At 48.4% G+C, this 22,592-nt stretch overlaps 1 protein-coding gene across 1 annotated transcript; it reads left to right on the top strand.

Moving 5' to 3' along the window:
• The first annotated feature begins 3,140 nt into the window (after nucleotides 1-3,140).
• On the top strand, nucleotides 3,141-22,315 carry LOC128901531 (butyrophilin subfamily 1 member A1-like). The gene is made up of 19 exons (XM_054183604.1): nucleotides 3,141-3,231; nucleotides 4,121-4,462; nucleotides 5,843-6,118; nucleotides 6,458-6,559; nucleotides 7,907-7,933; nucleotides 8,369-8,509; nucleotides 8,643-8,663; nucleotides 9,280-9,306; nucleotides 9,741-10,232; nucleotides 16,096-16,116; nucleotides 16,578-16,598; nucleotides 17,158-17,178; nucleotides 17,656-17,676; nucleotides 17,859-17,879; nucleotides 19,489-19,509; nucleotides 19,987-20,007; nucleotides 20,190-20,210; nucleotides 21,015-21,041; nucleotides 21,756-22,315. The coding sequence occupies exons 1-19, from the start codon at nucleotides 3,171-3,173 to the stop codon at nucleotides 22,313-22,315; spliced, it is 2,244 nt and encodes a 747-aa protein (XP_054039579.1). The 5' UTR covers nucleotides 3,141-3,170.
• Nucleotides 22,316-22,592: the final 277 nt, after the last annotated feature.

Below are 22,592 nucleotides of genomic sequence, written 5' to 3'. Positions count from 1 at the left end.
CAAGGATTTTTCAGTTGTTTTTGGTGTACAGAGCTGGCTATGTTTTCCCAGTACGACTTTGATGGGGAGGCTGCAGAGCAGGAGACAAGGGCTGTATTCCCTCTCTGAAAAAGTGTTGGGTCCAGGGATCCCCTTGGGGCAGTGTCTTGGGGCAAAGTAAGGCCGATAAAGTGTACCCACTTGAAAGTCTCTCCTTTTGAAAGCTGAAAAAGTATGAAACTATTATAACAACTCAGGATTACAATAATTATCATAGCACCCAGGTGGTTAGTTGCCTCTGCAGAAATGTTAAGTTTAAAATTTCCTGATTAGTACCTTGAATGATTGACGTTGTCAACATCAGGTCATTGTGACATCATCTTTTTTTAGCACTTAAATCATTTATATTATAATTCTAGCACTTTTGATGATCTTCGGGGATTTCCTACATATTGTGCAGTGTCAATGTTAACCCAACTACATTTTCTACCCTTCCAGTGTAACAATGATTATTGATCTTTGTTAAAGGATGTAGCAGTAGGTCTGTTTAGCAGCGCTAACCATGGAGCACAAGGGGACTGAGAAACCTTGGCTTTTTTTTTTTTTTTTCCCTAACGGCATATTTTCACGTCTTTTGAAAAGCATTCAACTTGTTTGGGAATGTGGTTTTGGTCTCTGAAGTAGTAAGTGACTACAAGACAGCAAGGTTTCTTTTGGGCCCTCCTTGGATGACAGAAAAATTTTTTAGAAGTTAGACATTTAAACAGAATAACATTTGTCATCAGAAATAGAAGTCTTGCTAAATGGGGTGTCTAAGGTCTCAGCATGTTCTGGCTGGAGCTCATCTGTCCAGATGTTCCTGTCTGTGTCTGATCCTACTTTCTGCTCTCTGTTGTATCCAGTCGCATCACTACAGGTCATCTCAAGCTTGGGAAGAAGTTGAAAGCAGGTCGGAGGGATGGAACTCCCCTGAATTCCCAATGGGCCTGTAAGATTTAAGAGAGTCAACTCATCCAGGAGATGTCTAAGCACAGGTGTCTTGTGACATTTTGAATTTCTAAGCCTCCAGCTGCTGGTCCAGAAAGGAACAGGTTTCTACAAGTCCTGTGTCATATCTGCCTTGCTTCCCTCCAAATGCCCGTTTTAGTATCCCAACCTAAATATATCATAGAATCATAGAATCTTCTGGGTTGGAAGGGACCTTTTAGACCATCGAGACCAACCATAAACCGAACACTGCCAAAATCACCATTAAACTATATCCCTCAGCACCATGTCTACCCATCTTTTAAATACCTCCAGGGATGGCAACTCCACCACTTCCCTGGGCAGCCTGTTCCAATGTTTGATAACCCTTTCTGTGAAGAAGCTTTTCCTAATATCCCGTCTAAACCTCCCCTGGTGCAACATGAGGCCATTTCCTCTTGTCCTATGGCCTGTTACTTGGGAAAAGAGACTGATCCCCACCTCCTTACACCCTCCTTTCAGGCAGTGGTAGAGAGCGATAAGGTCTCCCCTCAGTCTTCTCTTCTCCAGACTGAACAACCCAGTTCCCTCAGATGCTCCTCATAAGACTTGTTCTCCAGACCCCTCACCAGCTTGGTTGCCTTTTTCTGGTCTCACTCCGGAATCTCAATATCTTTCTTGTAGTGAGGGGCCCAAAACTGAACACAGTATTTGAGGTGAATATCTGAATATCTGAAACAGCCCTAGAGCAACCCCCTAATCTCTAAGAAAGATTAATCCCTTTCCCATATTAGATCTCCAAATTAATGTCCCCAACAAAATTTCGTACATCCTCATGTGATAATTACCTGCAAAACGCCACCTTAGTGCATGTCCAAACCCATGAAAATTCCTGGAGAGTAGAAAGAGCAGAATTTAACATGACAGTTGATAAAATTTAGTGCCAGTTGCAGTGTCATTCAATGCCCTGACCTGCCTGCGTAGTTTATGGAGATGTGGGTGATGCAGTCAATGGCTACATCTCACGTTAAGACCTGTGGCTTCTGAACGACGTGAGACCTAACAGTCTCACATAGTGCAATATCAAAGATAAGTGGAGACAAATCCCACCTGTACCTCTCTGTAGCTAGTTGGGTGAAATACCTCCAGGAATCAGGTGTCTCTTTAGCAAGTGAAGAGGGAGAATTTATGAATAAAACCAGGTGAATTGAATCCTTCTCCTGTCACTCCACTTGTACTTACCCAAGTTGGCCAAAGAGGGCAGCTGCCTTCCCAGCACTAGAATTAATCCAGAATCAGGCAGACTGACCACCTGACTTGCCGCACCATCACTCCTGTTCTAACAGCCTCCAATTGAGTAACATCAGATGTAGCTGTGAGACCTGTAGGCCACTTTCTCTGGGATGTGGGGAAGTATCCAGACACTGCAGTGCAGGGTGATTAACTGCTGCTTGGAAGTCATCAGGTTGCCTTACCTTCCTTGCTGCTCACTAAATGTGGAATATTGAACACTAATAAAGTAATAAAGATATCACACCAAAAGTGTTGCTATGGGGACTGAGTTAAGAACAGCCAACCACGTACTGGAAATATCAAAGTCTACAAAGAGCACCAGAGACAAAGAAGGTCAAGTTTTTTAGCGTAGTGCAGAAAAACCGACGCTGGTGCAGCTCCCTAAATTATATCAGGTTTGTGTCAGAACCGATGCCCTGTCACTTTGCAGTCTGATGGTTCTCAGGGAGCAGTATCTTCAGGATAGCAAACAGGACAGTTTCCCCATCCTCCACACCCAAGTACAAGGGCAGGTAAGCAGTTTCTTCCTCCTTTTGCTCCCATCTCAGAGCATGAGCAGAGAGACTCGTGTAACACAGACCAGAGATTTAAGCTGGTGTGTTAATTAAGGTGTCCATCAAATTTTGCAGCAAGTGGTGAGGGCTGAGTTGAACTTTTCTCTCTTGCTTACCCCATCACGACTTCCTGGGAGCATGTTAGACTACAAGAAATTCCTAGGACCTTCAAGGTTAATTGAGATCTCTGGAAAAGAACAGGTTTTCGTGATATCTAAACTCGACTGCTTGAGCGCTTTGCACCTTCAGAACGTGCAGCTGATGGCCATTTCAGAGATATCGGATGGATTTAGGACAGGATTTCCCTTCTTTGCATACTTCCCTTCTGTGCCTGTTTCAGGTCAGCTGTGTGACTGTCCCACATGTGTGACAGCAGGTATGGACCAGAGGAGGTGGCTTTTCTTCACTGTGGCACTGCTGACAGCCATCCCTCTCTCAGGTAACTCTTTCATATGTTATTCTGCTCATTTCTGAGAAATTCAAGTCTGCAGATGATAAAAAGTGCTCAAGCTGAGGGTCATGATCTTCTGAGAAGTCCTCATTTTAACTCCAAAAGAGCCAGAGCTGCCCTGCCTCTCTGCTGTTGCGGAATCTGCCCCTTTCCAGCCTAAGTTTCTATTCTTTGGTGGAGATGGGGAAGCCCCAACCCAACACAGGTCTGCCGTATCTACCCCTGCCACAGTGCCAATAACATTTCCCTGCCTTCATGGGCAGTTTGCATTGGCACAGCTTCCCCACTGCTGATGACACAGGGTTGGGAAGGGTCAAGGCAGGCTGGGAAGACGGATGAAATGTCTCTGTACCTTCTTTTAAGCTTTTTTTCGCCCTTTTCTCCAAAATAATTCCATCCTATACCACTTCTGTCATCCTAGTTTCTCCCTCTGTCCTATCACTTTGGGCTTTCCAATTTCCCCAGTCCTCGTTTTGCACAAAGAAAAGAAAAAAGGAGAAAGTGACTGAATGCTTCAAACCAAAATGAATTTATATATCTGTAATAAAAACTAAAGAGACTTTGATAGAAACTAAAGAATACATATTAACTATTTTCATGAAATCATTAATTATGCTTTCCTATGTTTTTTTCCAAACTGAAAAGTTTACCTAAGTTTTTTCATTGTGTGACGTCTTTCTGTTGTGATCTATTGTCTCATGGTTTGAAGGTGCTTCAACAGAAGGGACCAATGTCATTAGTGAATATTTGCAACTTTCAGCTGTTCCCCATTCTCTGCAATGGGGATAAATGTTTGTCTCAGTCCTCTGTGTCCTTCACACTAGTACTCTCTCTGACTGATTTCAGGAAGATGCTCACTCAAGTTTGGTTTCCACAGAAAATTTTGAGGTCACCTCTCCCAAGAACGTAATGGGGGTTGTCGGCCAGGACACAATCCTTCCTTGCCACATCTCTTCCACAAAGCCACTGGAGAACATTGAAGTGCGATGGAAGAAAATCACAGATGGGTATATAGAGGATATCCACATATACAGGCAGTTTGGTGACAAACCAACACAGAAATACCTTGGGCGGACATCAGTGCCAATAGACGGATTTGCCACTGGCAATGTGTCCCTAACACTGAAGAATGTCCAGCCAGCAGATGAAGGAACATACAGCTGCTTCGTGAAGTCCTTGGACTGGGGTGCTGATACGGCCACCATGCTCAGCGTTGCAGGTTGGAGATTTCATGGTCTAGGTGTAGTGGTGAATTTTTTACAGAGAGAAAAAAATTGTCTGAAAGAGCACTGTCCCCCAGCTGATGCCCCACTCATATCACCCAACACATCACCTCCCCACTCACATCAGCCAGTGTGCTACATGGCACCTTGCTTTTTGGTCAGATATGATACTTTAATTCTAAGTCACTGAGACGTCTCTAAGGACCCAAGAAAAGTTCAACTCATATGCCACCACCCAGGAGGGAATCCAGGGAACTGGCAATCTGACCAGCCCCATGAAGGTCATGATGGTTTTAGGCAAGGAAAGCGCTTTAAATTTGAATCTTCCTGGTGAGATGGGGTGTGGAATTCAGCATGCATGTTCAAAGGCAGTTGCATTTTACGGTGAAATGGAGCATGCAGGAACAGCTTGCTAAAGTTGCTAAGAGACTGGGGTGAGTTCCTATGCCAAAGGATGTTCCACAGGCTTCATCCTTAGTCCCTGTTGTGGTGTGTATGGGGCTGGCTAGCTGCAATAATCACTGCTGGGTAGGTGTAAGACTACCTGAGACACATAAAAGTACTCAGTACACCTGACTGTTGCAGTGATGTGAATGGTTGCCCTGTCTTCACTCTTGTGACTTCTCAACTGGGCTAAGGAGATGTTCTCCCCTGCCAGTTCACCTCCAAGCTGGACAGTAGGCATCATTTGTGCATAGGTATCTATAATGCCAGGTGGAGCTGGTTAGCATGGACTCACTGATGGGAAAACAGCACGCCCTCATCCAAAGGAGATTAGATCAGCTTTTGAGATAGGAGAGAGAAAAACCTTCCAGCTGGTGCCCATTTCTGACTATTGGCCAGGAAAAATTCCTATGAAATCCAGCTTGGACTGAGGGGTCTGACTTAGATATGTATGTGGTGCATGCCATATCAGCACACTGGAGTGGCTTTGGTGTAGTTCCTGTACAGTGGCCATCTCTGCCCACCCTTTAGTGCTAGCATGAACTGGGGAGGTGCCAGAGAACAGGTTGAGTGTGCTTTACTGTGCTGTTTTCTGCTTTCCAATTCCTCAAACTTGGACAAGGCTCCTATAGATTCATACTACAAAAAAAGTTATAAAGCCATATATCTTCTCTCTGCCTGTTCCAAGAAATAGTGGGGAGCTGAGAGGCAAATCCATCCCACAGTGGCTTTTTCTCAGCCAAAGAAAAGTTGGCTTATATGGCAGATAGAGTCTGGGATCTCAAAGACCACTTTAAAGATTAGATTAAGGACTGAGAGACACTGGCAGGATAGTGGACCAAACTCCGGATTAAGCAAGAACTATGAATTCCAGGTAGAGCTGCTTTCATGGGAACACACTTCTCCCAGTAACAAACTCTCTTGCCTTTAAGGTACCAGTGAAGTATTCTTTGAGATACTGGGCCCCCAGAGGAATGGGCTTGAGCTCGCCTGTAGATCACATGGATGGTTCCCCAAACCTACTGTCCAGTGGGTTACTCAGAGTAAGCACAGACTGTCTCCGAACACTGCAATACACCAGGACAGCAAGCAACTCTTCAGTGTGCTGAGTCGAGTCACGGTCACAAGAGAGGAAGCGGGAGAAGTCACCTGTCAAATCCTGAACCCCCTGGTGCAGACTGAGCAGAAAACTACTGTGCACCTCTCAAGTGAGTCACATCATCTCGAGAAGCCTCTGCCGTATGCTCTTGGTCCTAAAAGCCCTGCAAGGCCCTTTCCAGTGAAAGGGAAGACAACAGCTCTCCAGTACTGCTAGATGGATCCCAGACCACAGCGCATAACTGCAGGCAGGACAGGTGTCAGTGAGAAATGAGAAGGGTCCTTCCTGCCCTAGATAATATATACTTCTCTAGAGAAGGCAGGTTCTGCTCAACAATGTAGGACTGTGACAATTTCTCCATTCATCTCTACAGTAACTCTTTGGGTGGGTACTCAAATCGGGGGGAAAGATTTCATATTGCCAGATGAAACTCAGATACTTTTCACAGGTGCTGTTTTTCCACGTGTGTCTCCATGGCTCCCTGCCTTCTGGATACTATTCATTTCATTTCTCCTCACATTGGCTGCTGGTGCTTCTCTGGCATTTAGAGGTAAGATGACATTCTTATCTGCCTCACTGAAACCTGCCCATGAAAGACACAGAGTCCCTGAATAGGACAAAAGAGCTCAGCCCTCCTTCCACTCATGCTTGGCACCTGTGGGTGTGGGCATATCGGCGGAGGGTGGGGAGATATGACACGAGACCTGTGGGAGGTCTGCACTCAGCTATCAACGTGGTCATAGTCCCACTACTGTGCAAGGTGGCCTCTGTCTCAGCTGCCCTCATCCAATCCCATCACCCTCAAGGGTTCAGAGCAGACAGGGTTCAAGGTGGGGAATAGAGATTGCTTAACATGAATGCAACATGATGTAACATGAATGCCGAGATTCAAAGAGCCCAAAATTCTTTACACAACTGAGTAACTAAACTGATGATACAATATGGACAACGATAGAGTGCCAAAACCTGGTCAAAGAGCTCATCTTCTCCATAAAATGCAACAGGGCTGAGCCAAATACAAGCTCTTCTTATCTTCTGCCCCATCCCAGCATGATGTGTTCACATCCTCCCCTTGACCGCACAACTTGCCATGACATGCCCCAGCTGAATTCAGATGCTTTTTCCCATCCAATCACATATGACATCAGTTTCCCCTTCCAGATATTTTCTTTCTGCTTCAGTACTTATTTCACTTGCTTCTTTGAACATTACAGCAAAGCAGAGGGCTTCTAAGAAAAAAGAAGAGGCTTTGCAGGTGCACGGTAAGGCAGATCTCTTTCTCTGAGTACCCCCTTTGTTGCCCACTCACAAGCACCTTCCCCCTTCAGATGCTGAGAGCTCTCCTTGCACTCACAGAGCAAAGCTAAGATACTCATCCCCTTACCTCAGATGAAGAGTTTATCAAGATGTGAAAAAAGCCACATTCCTAAGAGCCCCTTTGGCTCTCTGACCTCCAGCAGAGGAAGATGACAATCCCTTCCCATGGAGACTTTCCCATGACGTGGCTTCAAATCCCCTCTGCTCTCATCCCTTTGTCTATCACAAGCAGCGGGAGCACGACCCTCGGGAGAGCTCAGTGCATTTTCCCAGGAACCCAACTGTTCAGGGAAGGACATGGTAGTTCACCACATCCAAACCATGGTGGGAACCCACCACCTCCTTGCATTAGTGTGGGATGGAAGACACAGGGTGGGCGTCAGGTGAGGATTTAAGAACAACCCCATCAGCAGTCCATCTGCAAGACAAACACATGGAGCAACCTGCAGGCAGATCTCAGTCGGGGCCATGATCACCTACCTCCCAGCAGCTGTGATCCTCCAGAAGTTCTGTGGGGCGTGTTGTGGATGACAAGCCGTTACTCACTGACTAACTCTTGTCTTTTTCCCTTGCTGTGCAGAAACTGAGAAACGCTTGCTGCTTGCAGGTACAGTAAAATGAATCTTTCTGCATTGAGGAAGTTGCATTTGGGTTTTCCCAAGCACATGTAGCCATCATCATGTAACCTTCCTCCCACCCGAGGCATCTCCTCTTCATCACTCTTGCCCACCACGTGGGTGCCCTCCCCTTCACATCCTCTTTTTCATTCCCATAACCAGGTCACAATAGGGAAATTGAGTACAAGGTGTCTGCAGACCCAAATCCACACCTGCAGCCTTCACCAGCACTCACCTCACACAAATGGAGAGGGCATGGGCTGATCTGGCACCCCCAGGGAGCAATGCTCAGGAGGGAAATCACCCCGCAGTCCCTTCAAGCCCTGCCACGCTCCCATGCAGAGCTGATGCAGGGACATCTGAAATTCCTTCTTCAAATCCTCAACAGGGAAAGCAAAGATGTTTTTCTCCTCTTTCTGTTGCAGAAGAGAAGGAGCTGAAGGATCGATGCGGTAAGAGACCATTTACAGTGGAAAATGGAAAGGGTGCTGCCATTGTGGAAAAGAGGCAGAACTGCACTGCCCCTGGAAATGCAGAGATGTCGCTGATGCTGGAGCCAGGAGTTAGTGAGAGATGGCGACCAGTTATCCTGCTCTGTGGTCACTATTCTCCTCCCTGGGTACCTGTCTGTATCCAGCAGTGGCAGTGCCCTCTCACTGAACAAACAGCAGCCCATAACACTCCCTGTTTCTCTTTCAGATGCACTAAGCAGAGTACTAGGTAAGTCAAGGCACCTTCCTGTCCTCTGCCTCTCTGTATACAAGTCTGTCTGTGGTTGGGGGCAGCGTGTTCCCTTGACCCCACAGTCCCAGCAAAGCAGAGTCCAGGCGCGACCGTCTGCCCCATCCCCACGGGGAACGTGGGTGATCTCCTGCTGGAGGAGAGATCAGGGACTCCAGATGGGCATGAACTGTGACCCAGCTTCTCCCATAGCAGAGTGAGTACTGCAGGGTCAGGGAGCTCGTCTCTAAGCTTTGTGATTTCCCCGTGGTGCAGCTGGGGGCATGCGGTGCATGTTCTGGAGGTAAGAGCAGCACATACATGTGGAAAAGCCGTGCCCAGCTTTGACTTTCAACAAGGAGCTCCCCTTTTGTCTCACGCCACTGTCCTCCCTACATGGCAGGCCTCAGCTGTGCCATGTCCACACAGCAGTCCTCACTTGTCCAGACCCAGCCAGTGCCAGGTCACAAGGCTTTCTCCATTCCTTGTGGGATACAATCCTTCAGGTGCAGGGGGGTACTGCACCATCCATGTGGGAGAGACGTGGACGCAGCGTGGGTGTTTTGGCCTTGAACACAGTGTATTTGCTTTTGATTTGAGTTTTCTTTTTTAACAGAGTTCAGAAGAGCTCGAAGCCACATGGGTAAGTTTGTGGAGGTGGAATGAGACAGGAGGGCTGGAAGCAAAGGAAAGGTATAGACACTGGCAGCAAGTCTCCTTTGTTCCTTCTGGAACGAGCTGGCCAAAACATTGCTCTCTGCTGAGCAGGACCATATGGACATGGGCTGGATGCTCCCTTGGGTCTAGTCTAATTACACCCATGGTCGAGGTCTCACAGTGCAGACCTACAGACCTGGGAGCCGCAGACCTGGGAAGGAAGCTTTCCTCCTTTCTCTGCCAGGAAAGTGGCATCACCCTTGGGCTAGAAGCCACGCTTAGTCCCCAGGCTGAGCTGGCAGCAGGAGCTCTCCTTCCAGTGCTTTCTCTAAGAGGCACCTGGTCCCTCTTCTCATGAGGATCTCATCTGCTGGCCCTCTTGCCCGGTAATGACTAGTGGCTCCTCCTCTCTCTCCCCAGTGCCCATCACCCTGGATGAAGCACAGAAACACTCTGAGCTTGCTGTGTCCTCTGACCAGAGAATAGTCCAGCACAAGCCATCTGCTCAGCAGCCCGTCATGGGGCGCCAGCTCCCCATCGTGGTGGGGAGGGAGGGCTTTGCCTCTGGGCACTATTACTGGGAGGTGCATGTAGAAGATGGGCTGGACTGGGAGCTGGGGGTGCTGACGGAGACCGTGAGGGGGACACTGAAAGAGAGGAGCTGGAAGGACCTCCCTGAGGATGGGGTCTGGTTGCTGAGAAGGGTGAACGGGAAGTACTGGCCTGAGGATGTCAATGCCAAGATACTGTCATCGGAGAAAGTCCAACTACGAGTGGTTGGGCTGGACTTGAACTTAGAGCTGAGCACCCTCTCCTTCTACAACATTGTGACTGAAGATTGTATCCTGGACATCTCCATCAAAGGCATCGAAGGGTCAACAAAGCTGTACCCATTCCTCAGGCCAGGCCTTGGTGAGGCAGGAGAGAAGGGGAAACCCCTCACCATCAACCACAACACAGACTGGGACTTCCCGAGCACAGTCTGACCTTTGACAATAGAGAAAACCAGACCTGAGCTGCACTAACTCTCATGGATTCCATGAGATTCATGAGAATGGAGAGAGCACCAGAGCAGCAGAGCTGGGCAGTGGCAGCCCTGCTTGGCTCCATCCAAACCCCGACAGTGAGAGTCAGACAAGTGTGGACTGGGAAATCCACCAAGACCAAGAAGGACACATGTGCATGGTATTTGCAATGCCACGTGCTCCACCCCCTCCCCAGGGGAGCCATCAGGAACAATCAACCTGGACCAAGGAGATGCACTCACAGCTTCTGCAGCTACCCATTTCCATGGTTTCACCACTCCCGCAAGTTTCTACTCCATGTGTGTCTTCATTAAATTGACAATCAAATAGGAAACAGTGGTTTTCCTTGTGGTGCCGAGTGCTCAGTAGTTGTGCTGACTTTCACCGTCTGGGAGCTGTGGGTAACATTTAAAATGCTGATGAAGGGGGACCCAAATCCTTTTTTGCTCAGATTGCCTTAGGCTCCCGTATACCAAAGTTTCTATGAAAGGTAATGGCAGGTGTTTGGGGCTCCCCGTGTCCTTTGCATGCATTTGGCTGGTGCTTTCTGATGTATGAGTCAGCCTTACTAGAGATCCCTGATCCCTGAAAATGCAGTGCTTGCCTTTTCCCCTGATGTTCCTCCTTTGAGGATTCACGTTCTTCCCGTGAGGTGCCTGGAGGAGCACCAAAAAAACGAAGTTGCTATTTCTCTGCAGCATAAATGCAAGTGCACGTCCTCATATCAGGAGCCAAGCCCAGTTCTGCCAAGCACAGTGCAGACACAGCTACAAATGCTGACAATGAAACCACCATGAAGCAGTCTCCTAGGGAGATTATTTGGATTTTTATGTGTCCCACGTCTCTGAACTGTCCTTCCCCACATGCTGTGCAGCATGGGACATCTGGAGACACATGGGAAGGATGGACAGACTCCTTGGTTTCTTCTGGCTGTACCCCTTTGAGAGACATGCAGCCGCTAGGTGAAACCAGGGTACCACTTGGTGGGAGGTTTGCGAGAGGGATGATGGACTTATCTGGCTGCTCAGGCCATCAATGAACATCCTGCTCTGTTCTTAGAGATTTTACAGCAAGTGTCCTCGGAAGGGAAGTTATATGGCTGTGACAATGAACCACAGCTGTATGAGCTTGGATCATTGGAAGAGTTGTGGTTCGCATGGCTTATTTTCTCATCGGTGCAACTTCTATAAACTGTGAGATCAGATTATGCTCTCTCAAGTGGAGGGACTGAACACCGCGGGGTGCTAAACAGCTCTGATCATAGCTCAGCTGGAGTAATTTTAGTTTTTCAGGTGAAAAGTCATTCTGCTGCAACTAGCAATGACTGGAGTCTTTCCTCCGTCCCAGTGCACAGCTGACACGGGAGCATCATGGGAGAGGAAAACAACCCTGAAAAATAAATCTGTTGAGCAAGTGCGGTTTAACCTAAAAGGGAAAAAGTTAAGGTGCTTTAATCCTAACCCTAATCTTCTGTGGTGGTACTGAGCTCATGATAAGGGCACCAGGGGCTTGACTCAGCTGCTTGCCTGCAAACCTCTAGCAACAGTAGAGATATCCTAAGGCATGCTAGAAGGCACACTTAGAGAATCAAATCAAGCCCTTGGAAACTTCCCTTTGAATGAGCAGAATTGCTGTCCATGCCCTTTGTCTTTTACAGGCCTTTTATTCCACGTTGCTAAACAGCAGATATATTTGGAAATGATTTAATCATTAGCTGAGGTAGCACAATCAGTCCAAAGTAGAGCAGACACAATATGGAGCATAGTCACACTGATGATTATTGAATTAGACTTTAAATGGACATTGTGCATAGAGGGGCCAGAATCTCTTCTCACACCCCATGTCTCCTCACGTGCAGGCAGGAAGGAACTGGGGGCATCAGCAGCATGGCTGTTCCTGGCAGGGCTCAGAGATGAAAATAAAAGGGAGAGAGAATGGTCATCTGGAAAAAAAAGTTATGCTATCAAGTCTCCATCTGGGCCCAATTTTTGTTTCACCAAGGATTTTTCTATAGTCTTTGGTGTACGGAGCTGGCTGTGCTTTCCCAGTATGAGTTTAAAGATGTGCTGGGTGCAGAACTGGCTGAATCATTGAATAGAATCACAAAAGAGTTTGGGTTGGTAAGGGCCATTGAAGGCTGTCTAGTCAAACCTCCCCTGTAATAAGCAGGGACATCTTCAAGAAAATCTGGTTGTACAGAGCCCCATCTAACCTGTCCTTGAATGTCTCCAGGGGATGGAGCATCTACCACCTCTCTGGGCAACCTGGGCCTGTGTTTCAGCAGCCTCACCCAAGCTTATTCGAGCTGATTCCCAACTTATTCTGAATCAAAAAGGTCCCTTTCACCACTTAATGACAGGCAACTTTCTGTAAAGGGAACAATAGAAACTTCCAAATGTGGCTCAACTCTGTCCAACCGTGTCACTAACAATGCAAAACAAAGAGGTTCCCTTCCCTTCCCTTCCCTTCCCTTCCCTTCCCTTCCCTTCCCTTCCCTTCCCTTCCCTTCCCTTCCCTTCCCTTCCCTTCCCTTCCCTTCCCTTCCCTTCCCTTCCCTTCCCTTCCCTTCCCTTCCCTTCCCTTCCCTTCCCTTCCCTTCCCTTCCCTCCCCTCCCCTCCCCTCCCCTCCCCTTCCCTCCCCTTCCATGTCTTTCCTTTTCTTTTTTTTTTCTCCATCCTTCAATACAGCTTTGGCTTAGGATTGCATATATAGCCCTGGATAAAATAAGTATTTTTTCTAAACCAAATGTCAGGGTTCCTTCTAAACAAGTATATGAGAGAGAGAGAGAACATTGCAAGAAAGTAATAATTCCCCTACATTGAAAAGCAGGGTGTCCCATTCCTGGAAGTACAACCATTTTTTTCTAGGCTACATTGTGTAGGAGCCGTTCCTACGTTATCAATAGCAGAGCCATAACCCAATGTGTACATCATGTATGTCCTCCAACATTTCCTCCTCAGGTTACCTGTAGCCATTCCTTAAGGAGGGCCACAACACTGAATCTCATCCCCGATATGAACTGTACTTGGGACGGGACTTTTCCACGCCTTTAAGGATTCTTCTGCCGGCCAGTGCGAGGCTGAGTGTCAAAGTCCCAACAGATTTTTATGAGCCTTCTTTCTTGGAACTGCACAAAGTCCAATGACGCTGAAGGCTGCCCGTAAGTGTGCCATTGCCCAACCAGTGAAAGCCAGTTTGGCTCAGGAGAGACACCGCTGAGAAGGGATTTCTTTCAAGGTATGTTGTTGCATTTTCGTATGTACTCACTGTTATTCTTTAAGAATGCATCACTCTATTGCTCTGCTTTCAGGTACCAAAGACCTCACAATGCTGGGTGCTTTGGGTTACTTATATCCTTCCCTTCCCTTCCCTTCCCTTCCCTTCCCTTCCCTTCCCTTCCTTTCCCTTCCCTTCTTCCCTTCCCTTCCCTTCCCTTCCCTTCCCTTCCCTTCCCTTCCCTTCCCTTCCCTTCCCTTCCCTTCCCTTCCCTTCCCTTCCCTTCCCTTCTGACTATAGGAAAATAGGAAAAAGTAGTTTGAAGAAATACAGCTTGCTTTAATCATTTGAATCCATGCCTGGTATTTTTATACCCATCCTATTGGGCTAGGTGCACGGTTTAGCCATAGGCCCAGTGTCTGTGACTTCTGATGGGGCCCTGATGTGATTTCTCCATTTATAATCCTCAGTGAAACTTTCTTACTAACCCAGCTCTAGACTTTCCCCTTGGATACAAGGAGAGCGTTCTTGACATGCAGCACTCTTTGGCAAGACGTTCCTCTAGTTCATCACACATTTGACCAAATCCTGCTGCTTCTTTTAAACATAGCCTTTTGCAAAAAGGGCAAAAAGAGACAAAAAGCAGGCAGCACAGGGAAAAATGAGTGGAAGAGAGAGAGAGATGAAGAGCAGAGCAGAGCAATGATGTGTGCCATGAGCATATCTCCTCTGTAAGAAGCAGATCAGTTCCTGGTTCTGCCTTCTGACTTCAGCTCGTCATTCCTTCCCTGATGGATCTTGTCAGAAGTAGAAGGCCACTTTGTGGGAAGGGCTGGTGAAGCAAAGACTTCCACAGCCAGCTCTCATAGCATGGAAACTCATCCCTACAGAGCTCTGAGAGGGCTTTCACAAGGGTTCATCATAGCCTTGGAAGAACTGTCCCTGGTGTCTGCAAAGGGAGAAAGGCCAGCTTGGTCAGCAGACTCTTCAGAGCACCTCCTTAGCTTTCTGCTCTGAATCTCTGCCTGCAGATGCCTTTCTGCTTGAATGCAAAGGCTGTCATACAATATGGCTGTATGGTGTTTACACAGCAAGGTTTTGGAGGGGGTGGTGTTGCAGAGGTGGCCTCTGTGAGAAGAGACCAGGGTCTGTACCATGTTACACACAGCCAGATCTTTCCAGCTCCAAAACAAGCCCAGTGCTGGCCAAAGCTGAGTCCATCAGCAAAGCTGGTGATGCCTCTGTGATAACGTAATTAAGAAAGGGTAAAACTGTGCAGAGACCCACGTTGGAGTGGCAGGGACAACTTGTTATGGACTGACCACCACCCCCATTCCCCAGTCCCTGATGCCGCTCAGGTGAGAAGGATTAGTCGGGAATGAAAGAGTGAAGTTGAGCCTGGGAAGAAGGGCAGGGTGGGGGGAAGGTCTCCTCCAGTCCAGTTGAGGAGGGGAAGTTAGAGAGCGGTTTAGTGGGCATTTGACTTCAGACAAGGTCAGCACACCACCATCCTTTCTCTATTGCCTGGTCAGGGTAGCCAAACATTCTTCACCATTAATTCTCTTGCAGGCTGTAGCTTTTAATCTTCTCAGCTGTCCTCCACAAGCAGAAGAGATATGCCATTTGGTGTAAAGGGCAAAATCCAATGTCTCATGAAAATACCGAAGACCATAACTGAGCTCTTAAGAAATCTCCTGGGTAAGAAGGAGAGATGCCATGGGAAATATGAAATATACTTTCCACTGCTATGTTTACTGCATTCATCCTAGAAGCTAAACCAAAGCCTGTAAGATTGTTCTTCTTTTTATCCCTGTCATTTTCTGAATTGAAAATACTGTATATATCGGTAGTCATATGATTTGTGGGGTCCTTTGGGACAAAGACAGCAATTCATGAGCACATTCCAAAAACCAAGTTCTGTTGAGCCATCTAACAGATGTGATGATCCACTTAATTCTACTTCCATGAAATACTAACAGTTCTTCTGAAAAAATGCAGGTTGGCTTCTGTCATCCATTTTATCAATATTCCCATGGAACATCTTGAACTTTGTACAATTCTGGAGCCACTATAAACTGAATCAGAAAGGTAAGATATTAGTGGAATCCTCTTATATTTCTTAGTTCCTTCACATCATACAAGAATTAAAGAATCACAGAATCACAGAATCTTAGTGGTTGGAAGGGACCTCTGAGATCATCGAGTCCAACCACATAAAAAAAAAAAATAAAAAAAAATTCAGTGATTAACCTTAGTAAGCGAGGCTTATGCCCTCAAGCATCAAAGCCAACCTCACAAATGTTTTGGAAACCACTATTTTCTTTGATTTGCTACGTTACAAAACACCTTGACTTTCATTTTTCTACCAAAACCACAAGCTTGGAATAAATTCCAAGAAACAATACGTGAGTGCTGCCCGATGTGAGGAAATGTCCTTCTCGGGAGGTTCTCAAGTCCAGAAAACACCTTCCCTGGTGTTTCATGTGATGGATCCTCTACCAGTGGTAACTGTTTTTTCTCCTTTCCTTTGCAGATCAACTACAAGAGCAGATAGGTGAGTGCTGCCTGGTGTGTGGGAGGCTGCTTGTCCCTAGAGTACCGGGTTGGAATGGGGAGTGATCTGTGTCCCTGGGCCCAGACTTCCTCTCTTCCAGAGAGACACAGGGCCTGCTGCTTGCCTCCCTCTCTGCACCTTGCCCTCCTTTCCCCATACTTCAACAGGGGGGGGAACATGTCATGGGCTTTAGTAAGGAGTCTTGTCCTTCAAAGTGGGACTCCAATTTTGCCAAGGGGTATATTCCCCATATGACGAGATGGTCCTTGAAAAGGGAGCCTGTGGTGTCCATGGGCACAGGCAAACCCAGTCCAAGAACCTCCAAGGCCTGTGTTTCTCACGGCACAGGTGCCTGTCCAATGAAAGGCAGACCCAGCGAAACACCCAGCTCTAGAGCCCAGCTGGGGACTGAGCCTTACGCGATGTCTCTCTACTACCTGCCTTTCTCCTTCCTTTTGTAGCCCAGGTGGAAGAAGAAAACGGTAAGTGGTCTTTGCTATCTGGGGTCTTGCCATTCTGCAGGGAGATGTCCTTCAAAGAGGGACATGCTGGTTTCCATGGGGAAAGGGTCTCTCCATGTGGGCCACGAGTGTGGTGTCCTTGGGGTCCCGGCAGCAGGTGCCTGTGTTCTGGCAACCCAACTGAGGCCTTCAGCTGTGGTTGGTGTCTGCATAAAAGGCTTGCCCTTGAAGAAAGCTAATGTGGGAATAAAAGAAGAAATGAGAAAAAGAGGGAGGGAAAGAGAGAAGGAAGGAAGGAAGACAGGAAATACCAGTGGGGTGGTGGAATTTCATTTTCAGTGTGGACAGAAGTCACCTTGTGTGAAGTCTTTTAATTTGAGCTGGGTGGCCTTTGCAAGTTGTCTATGTTCTGCTGAGGCACCAGTACCCAAGGCACGCCTTGGCCTCAGCACACACTTGCACTAGTCCATGAAGACATTTGACATCTTGGGGGGATCCCAACTCCACCAAACACCTTCCCTGGGGCTTCAGGGGATGCATCCCCCTCCGGCTCTAACTGCCCTTCTCCTTTCCTTTGCAGGAAAACTTCAGGAGAAAATAGGTGAGTGCTGCCTGGGGTGTGGGAGGCTGCTTGTCCGTGGAGGGCAGGGTGGGAAATGGGAGCACTCGGTGTCCCTGGGTCCAGGCTTCCTCCCTTCCAGCCTGAAACAGAGCCTGCTCCTTGCCTCCCTCATGGCCCCTTGCCCTCCGTCCACCATCCAGCACCACTGCTCTGAGGTGGCACCTTCAATGGGAATGCACAGGGGAATGAGCTGTGCTTTAGTAAGTGGTCTTGTCCTTCAAGCCAAGCACTGCTGTGTGCTGGAGAGGGTCTCCAAAGTGTCAAAAGAAGCTTGTGGGGTCCCAGAGAGGCAGGCCAGAGGGGTATGCTGTTGTGGAAGCGTGTCCCTGATGAACCCAGGCCATACCCTTCCAAGGGAGAAGAAAACACTAGGGCCCATTGTCTGAGCCCTCCCCAAGAATAGCCAAGCAGCCCCAGAGCCCGTCTCTGCTCGTGCCTGTGCCTTTCCTTTTCTAGATCAGTTCCGCGACGAAAATAGTAAGTTCTTCTTTTTTCCTGAGAAATCACCTTCCTGAGAGAGACGGCCCTTGCAAGAGGGAGCCACTGGTGTGCACGGGCCCTCTGCAGAGGGACGGCAGAGGAGCATCTATTCTTCTGACGGGCATCCCAGGCAAATCCAAACGTCCTTCCTTTCTTTCTTGTGGTCTTTGTCGTTACAGAGCAACTGCGGATAGAAAAGAGTAAGTGACCTTTCCTTTCAGATGCTTCTGAGAACACACTCAGCTGCTGAGATGTCTTGCAAGTACTGACTTGGCTCAGGAAAGCTTCCTGACCCCACCGTGTTGTGCAGGGGAAGACCCTGTAGCGTTAAGGAATGCTTTGCAGGAGCTGAGGGAATGATGTCCAGGGATCTGGCTTGGTCCGTGGGTGCATGGATAATCGTGCCCTCTCAGGCTCATGGAAAAGGCAGTGGGAAGAGAGGTCGCGTGATGGCAAGTCTGACATTGAGTTGGACGAGGCATGTTTACGAGCAATGCCTGCTGTTATACCTGGGCACAGGTAAACCCAGTCCAGGAACCTCCAAGGCCTGTGTTTCTCCCAGCACAGGTGCTTGTCCAAAGTGTGTGCGTGCCTTGCTCCTCTCAAAAGCAGGACTCCACCCTTGCAGAGGGCATGGTTTCCCATATGTCTATCTGCGTTTCATGGCGATGTCACCCTGCTAAAGAGCCTACACCTCCCTACCTATGCCTCTCACCGTCGTCTTGGGCAATGTCCTTCCTGGAGCTACAGGCTCCTTGCAGATGGTTCCCTTCACCTCCTCTTAGGCCTACTCAAGGAACCCATGGCCGCAAGGGGGCATGGCATGTCCTCCAGCCTCCCACGCAGCTGGAAGCTCTATGCTAAAGCCTCTCCTTGTCTCTTGTGAACTCGACATCCCACAGATGATCACTGGATGCCACGTGTGGCTCTCACAGCCTCTCTGCATGCATCAGTAGGCCATGCTTCTAGAAGCTCAAGTAGCAGCTTGCATTGCAGATGCTGAGAGCTCATGGTTGGCTTTTCTCCTGCAGAGCCACTTGGCTCCACGCTGGGCTCATGCCACCACGTTCCCCTTTTGCAGATGCCTTTCCTCCCAGGAACCATGAAGGTAGGCAAAGGAAAGGCAGACCCAGCAAAACACCCAGCTCTAGAGCCCAGCTGGGGACTGAGCCTTACGCGATGTCTCTTTACTAACTGCCTTTCTCCTTCCTTTTGTAGCCCAGGTGGAAGAAGAAAAGGGCAAGTGGTCTTTGCTATCTGGGGTCTTGCCATTGTGCAGGGAGAGGTCCTTCAAAGAGGGACATGCTGGTTTCCATGGGGAAAGGGTCTCTCCATGTGGGCCACAAGTGTGGTGTCCTTGGGGTCCCGGCAGCAGGTGCCTGTGTTCTGGCAACCTAAGTGAGGCCTTCAGCTGTGGTTGGTGTCTGCATAAAAGGCTTGCCCTTGAAGAAAGCTAATGTGGGAATAAAAGAAGAAATGAGAAAAATAGGGAGGGAAGGAGAGAAGGAAGGAAGGAAGACAGGAAATACCAGTGGGGTGGTGGAATTTCATTTTCAGTGTGGACAGAAGTCACCTTGTGTGAAGTCTTTTAATTTGAGCTGGGTGGCCTTTGCAAGTTGTCTTTGTTCTGCTGTGAGGCAGCAGCACCCTCAGGTTTCCAAGGATGGCTGGGCCTCAGCACACACTTGCACTAGTCCATGAAGGCATTTGACATCTTGGGGGGATCCCAACTCCACCAAACACCTTCCCTGGGGCTTCAGGGGATGCATCCCCCTCCGGCTCTAACTGCCCTTCTCCTTTCCTTTGCAGGAAACCTTCAGGAGAAGATAGGTGAGTGCTGCCTGGGGTGTGGGAGGCTGCTTGTCCGTGGAGGGCAGGGTGGGAAATGGGAGCACTCGGTGTCCCTGGGTCCAGGCTTCCTCCCTTCCAGCCTGAAACAGAGCCTGCTCCTTGCCTCCCTCATGGCCCCTTGCCCTCCGTCCACCATCCAGCACCACTGCTCTGAGGTGGCACCTTCAATGGGAATGCACAGGGGAATGAGCTGTGCTTTAGTAAGTGGTCTTGTCCTTCAAGCCAAGCACTGCTGTGTGCTGGAGAGGGTCTCCAAAGTGTCAAAAGAAGCTTGTGGGGTCCCAGAGAGGCAGGCCAGAGGGGTATGCTGTTGTGGAAGCGTGTCCCTGATGAACCCAGGCCATACCCTTCCAAGGGAGAAGAAAACACTAGGGCCCATTGTCTGAGCCCTCCCCAAGAATAGCCAAGCAGCCCCAGAGCCCGTCTCTGCTCATGCCTGTGCCTTTCCTTTTCTAGATCAGTTCCGCGACGAAAATGGTAAGTTCTTCTTTTTTCCTGAGAAATCACCTTCCTGAGAGAGACGGCCCTTGCAAGAGGGAGCCACTGGTGTGCACGGGCCCTCTGCAGAGGGACGGCAGAGGAGCATCTATTCTTCTGACGGGCATCCCAGGCAAATCCAAACGTCCTTCCTTTCTTTCTTGTGGTCTTTGTCGTTACAGAGCAACTGCGGATAGAAAAGAGTAAGTGACCTTTCCTTTCAGATGCTTCTGAGAACACACTCAGCTGCTGAGATGTCTTGCAAGTACTGACTTGGCTCAGGAAAGCTTCCTGACCCCATCGTGTTGTGCAGGGGAAGACCCTGTAGTGTTAAGGAATGCTTTGCAAGAGCTGAGGGAATGATGTCCAGGGATCTGGCTTGGTCTGTGGGTGCATGGATAATCGTGCCCTCTCAGGCTCATGGAAAAGGCAGTGGGAAGAGAGGTCGCGTGATGGCAAGTCTGACATTGAGTTGGACGAGGCATGTTTACGAGCAATGCCTGCTGTTATACCTGGGCACAGGTAAACCCAGTCCAGGAACCTCCAAGGCCTGTGTTTCTCCCAGCACAGGTGCCTGTCCAAAGTGTGTGCGTGCCTTGCTCCTCTCAAAAGCAGGACTCCACCTTTGCCAAAGGCTATGTTCCCCATATGTCTAGCCTCACCTTCCCCATCTCCATTTAATGGCATTGTCTCCCTGCTGAAGAGACTGCCCCCACCTACCCATGCTTCTCACCATCCTCTTTGCTACCAGGGATCATGTCCTCTTTCCTCTCTGTGTTCATGGTGCGTTTAAAATATTTCTGTGAGACCCATCACTTAGTGGCCCACTGGCTTTTCGTCTTTGCAGGATGAGACAGGCTTGCGATGTGCTTTCTGATCTGTAGAAAAGACATGCTGCTGCAGAAGAGTGTGCTCATCTGCCAGCATCATAGATCATGTGTGATGTCGCTGGACCCGTGGTCTTCTTGTTAAATCCACTCAATGCCTCCTTTGTTCATTTCCTACAGAATTTCTGCAGACACAGCAACACAAAGGTAAGAACGGAACCCGTGCTGAATGCCATCTCCTGTTGCCTGAATGCAGCTCTGGAAAGCATGTTCCTCCTTCACAAGGCGCGGTTCAGATGAATTCTGAACAGCAAGAATTGTTTCTTATTTTTTCTGTTATTCATTCGCTGCCCAAGAAACTTCACAAGTCACTCTTGGGGTTTCTTGGAGTTAAAGAAATATTATTGATTCCCAGAAGAAAAGGGTAGGTTTTAGCAAGGAGACCCTCATTTCCAGATGCCTTTGGAGCATTTCTCCTGCTGAATGTACACACACCTGCTGTATTTGCATCATACAGACTTGGTCCATGGAATTTCTCCCCACACTAACATGCAAGCAGATTCTGTGATTCTGGTTTTGCCCAAAGAGGAGGTGTGTGCCAAGGCATGGTTGTTACCCTCTGCTCACCTCCCTTCCAGTCCTCCCTGATGCTACATGACATCTTCAAGGAGGTGTCTTTGAGTCATTTTTCATTTGGTGTGTGCCGGCCACACTCTCAGCATGCCATAGATGAGAGACAAGGGAGATGGGAGATTTGGGAGAGCAGAAGCTAGAGGTATCCTGGGCAAAGAGATTGCCTCAGATGCATCAGAGTGGAGAACAAGGGATGGCAAGGGAACCAATGGGAGGGGACACATAATAGAAAGTTCCACAAAAGTAGCCACCATGTTTTTTACTACTTGAGTGACTTGATCATTGCAGTGGATGTCACGCTCGAGGCTGACACGGCTCACCCCAGATTGGAAATCTCAGATGATGGGAAGAGTGTGAAAGATACTGGCACCATCAGAAATGTGCCCAGGAATCAGAAAAGATTTGATTCCCACACTTTTGTGTTGGCAAAGGAAGGATACACATCTGGGAGACACTACTGGCAAGTGGATGTTGGCAAGAGAAGAAGCTGGGCCTTGGGCATTGCCCGGGAATCCGTGACTCGCAAAGGGACTGTGACTCTGACCCCTAAGAATGGCTTTTGGGTCATAGGGTGTGCAGATGGGCGAGAGTATTGGGCCTACGCAGACCCTTGGACCCGTTTGAGGGTGAGTGGGAAGCTGCAAAAGGTTGGGATCTTCCTGGACATCTCAGCCAAGAAGATGACGTTTTACAACGTCCATAAGAAAGCGTCTCTGTACACTTTCACCATGGGAGGTGACAGCAGCCAGGAAGAGAAGTTTTTTCCTTTCTTCTCAACAGGCCCTGCTACTACAAAGCCTGACGATGAGCCTCTAAGAATAATGTGGGTGTTGGATGATGATGAATGAATGAATTGGGAACGCATGGTCAATGTCTCACTGAAACACAAAGCCTGAGATTACACTGCCTCTTATCAGACCCCTGCTTTTTGCCACCAAATCAAAGTTGAACAGATCTTTCATTTAAGAAGCTTACTCCATTACTTTTTAATCCTTCCATGATCCAGTCAAGAAGAAGATGACCTATACTTCAGGCTACAAGTCACTGGCTAGAGAGGACCTTCAGTTCTTCTAAGCACTCATGGAAAGAAATGGATCCTCAACGCAGGAAGTGAAAACAGTCGTG

The sequence above is a fragment of the Rissa tridactyla genome, chromosome 26, assembly GCF_028500815.1.
Source record: "Rissa tridactyla isolate bRisTri1 chromosome 26, bRisTri1.patW.cur.20221130, whole genome shotgun sequence".
Classification (NCBI taxonomy): domain Eukaryota; kingdom Metazoa; phylum Chordata; class Aves; order Charadriiformes; family Laridae; genus Rissa; species Rissa tridactyla.
This window is presented reverse-complemented; position numbering and strand designations above follow the sequence as displayed.

Bases quoted from the DNA above. Each gene is read 5' to 3' on its own strand.
- LOC128901531 (XM_054183604.1), top strand. From the start codon at position 3,171: ATGGACCAGAGGAGGTGGCTTTTCTTCACTGTGGCACTGCTGACAGCC. The intron at 20,008-20,189 runs GTAAGTTCTTCT...TTGTCGTTACAG, and splicing joins TCAGTTCCGCGACGAAAATG to AGCAACTGCGGATAGAAAAG. The intron at 20,211-21,014 runs GTAAGTGACCTT...CATTTCCTACAG, and splicing joins GCAACTGCGGATAGAAAAGA to AATTTCTGCAGACACAGCAA.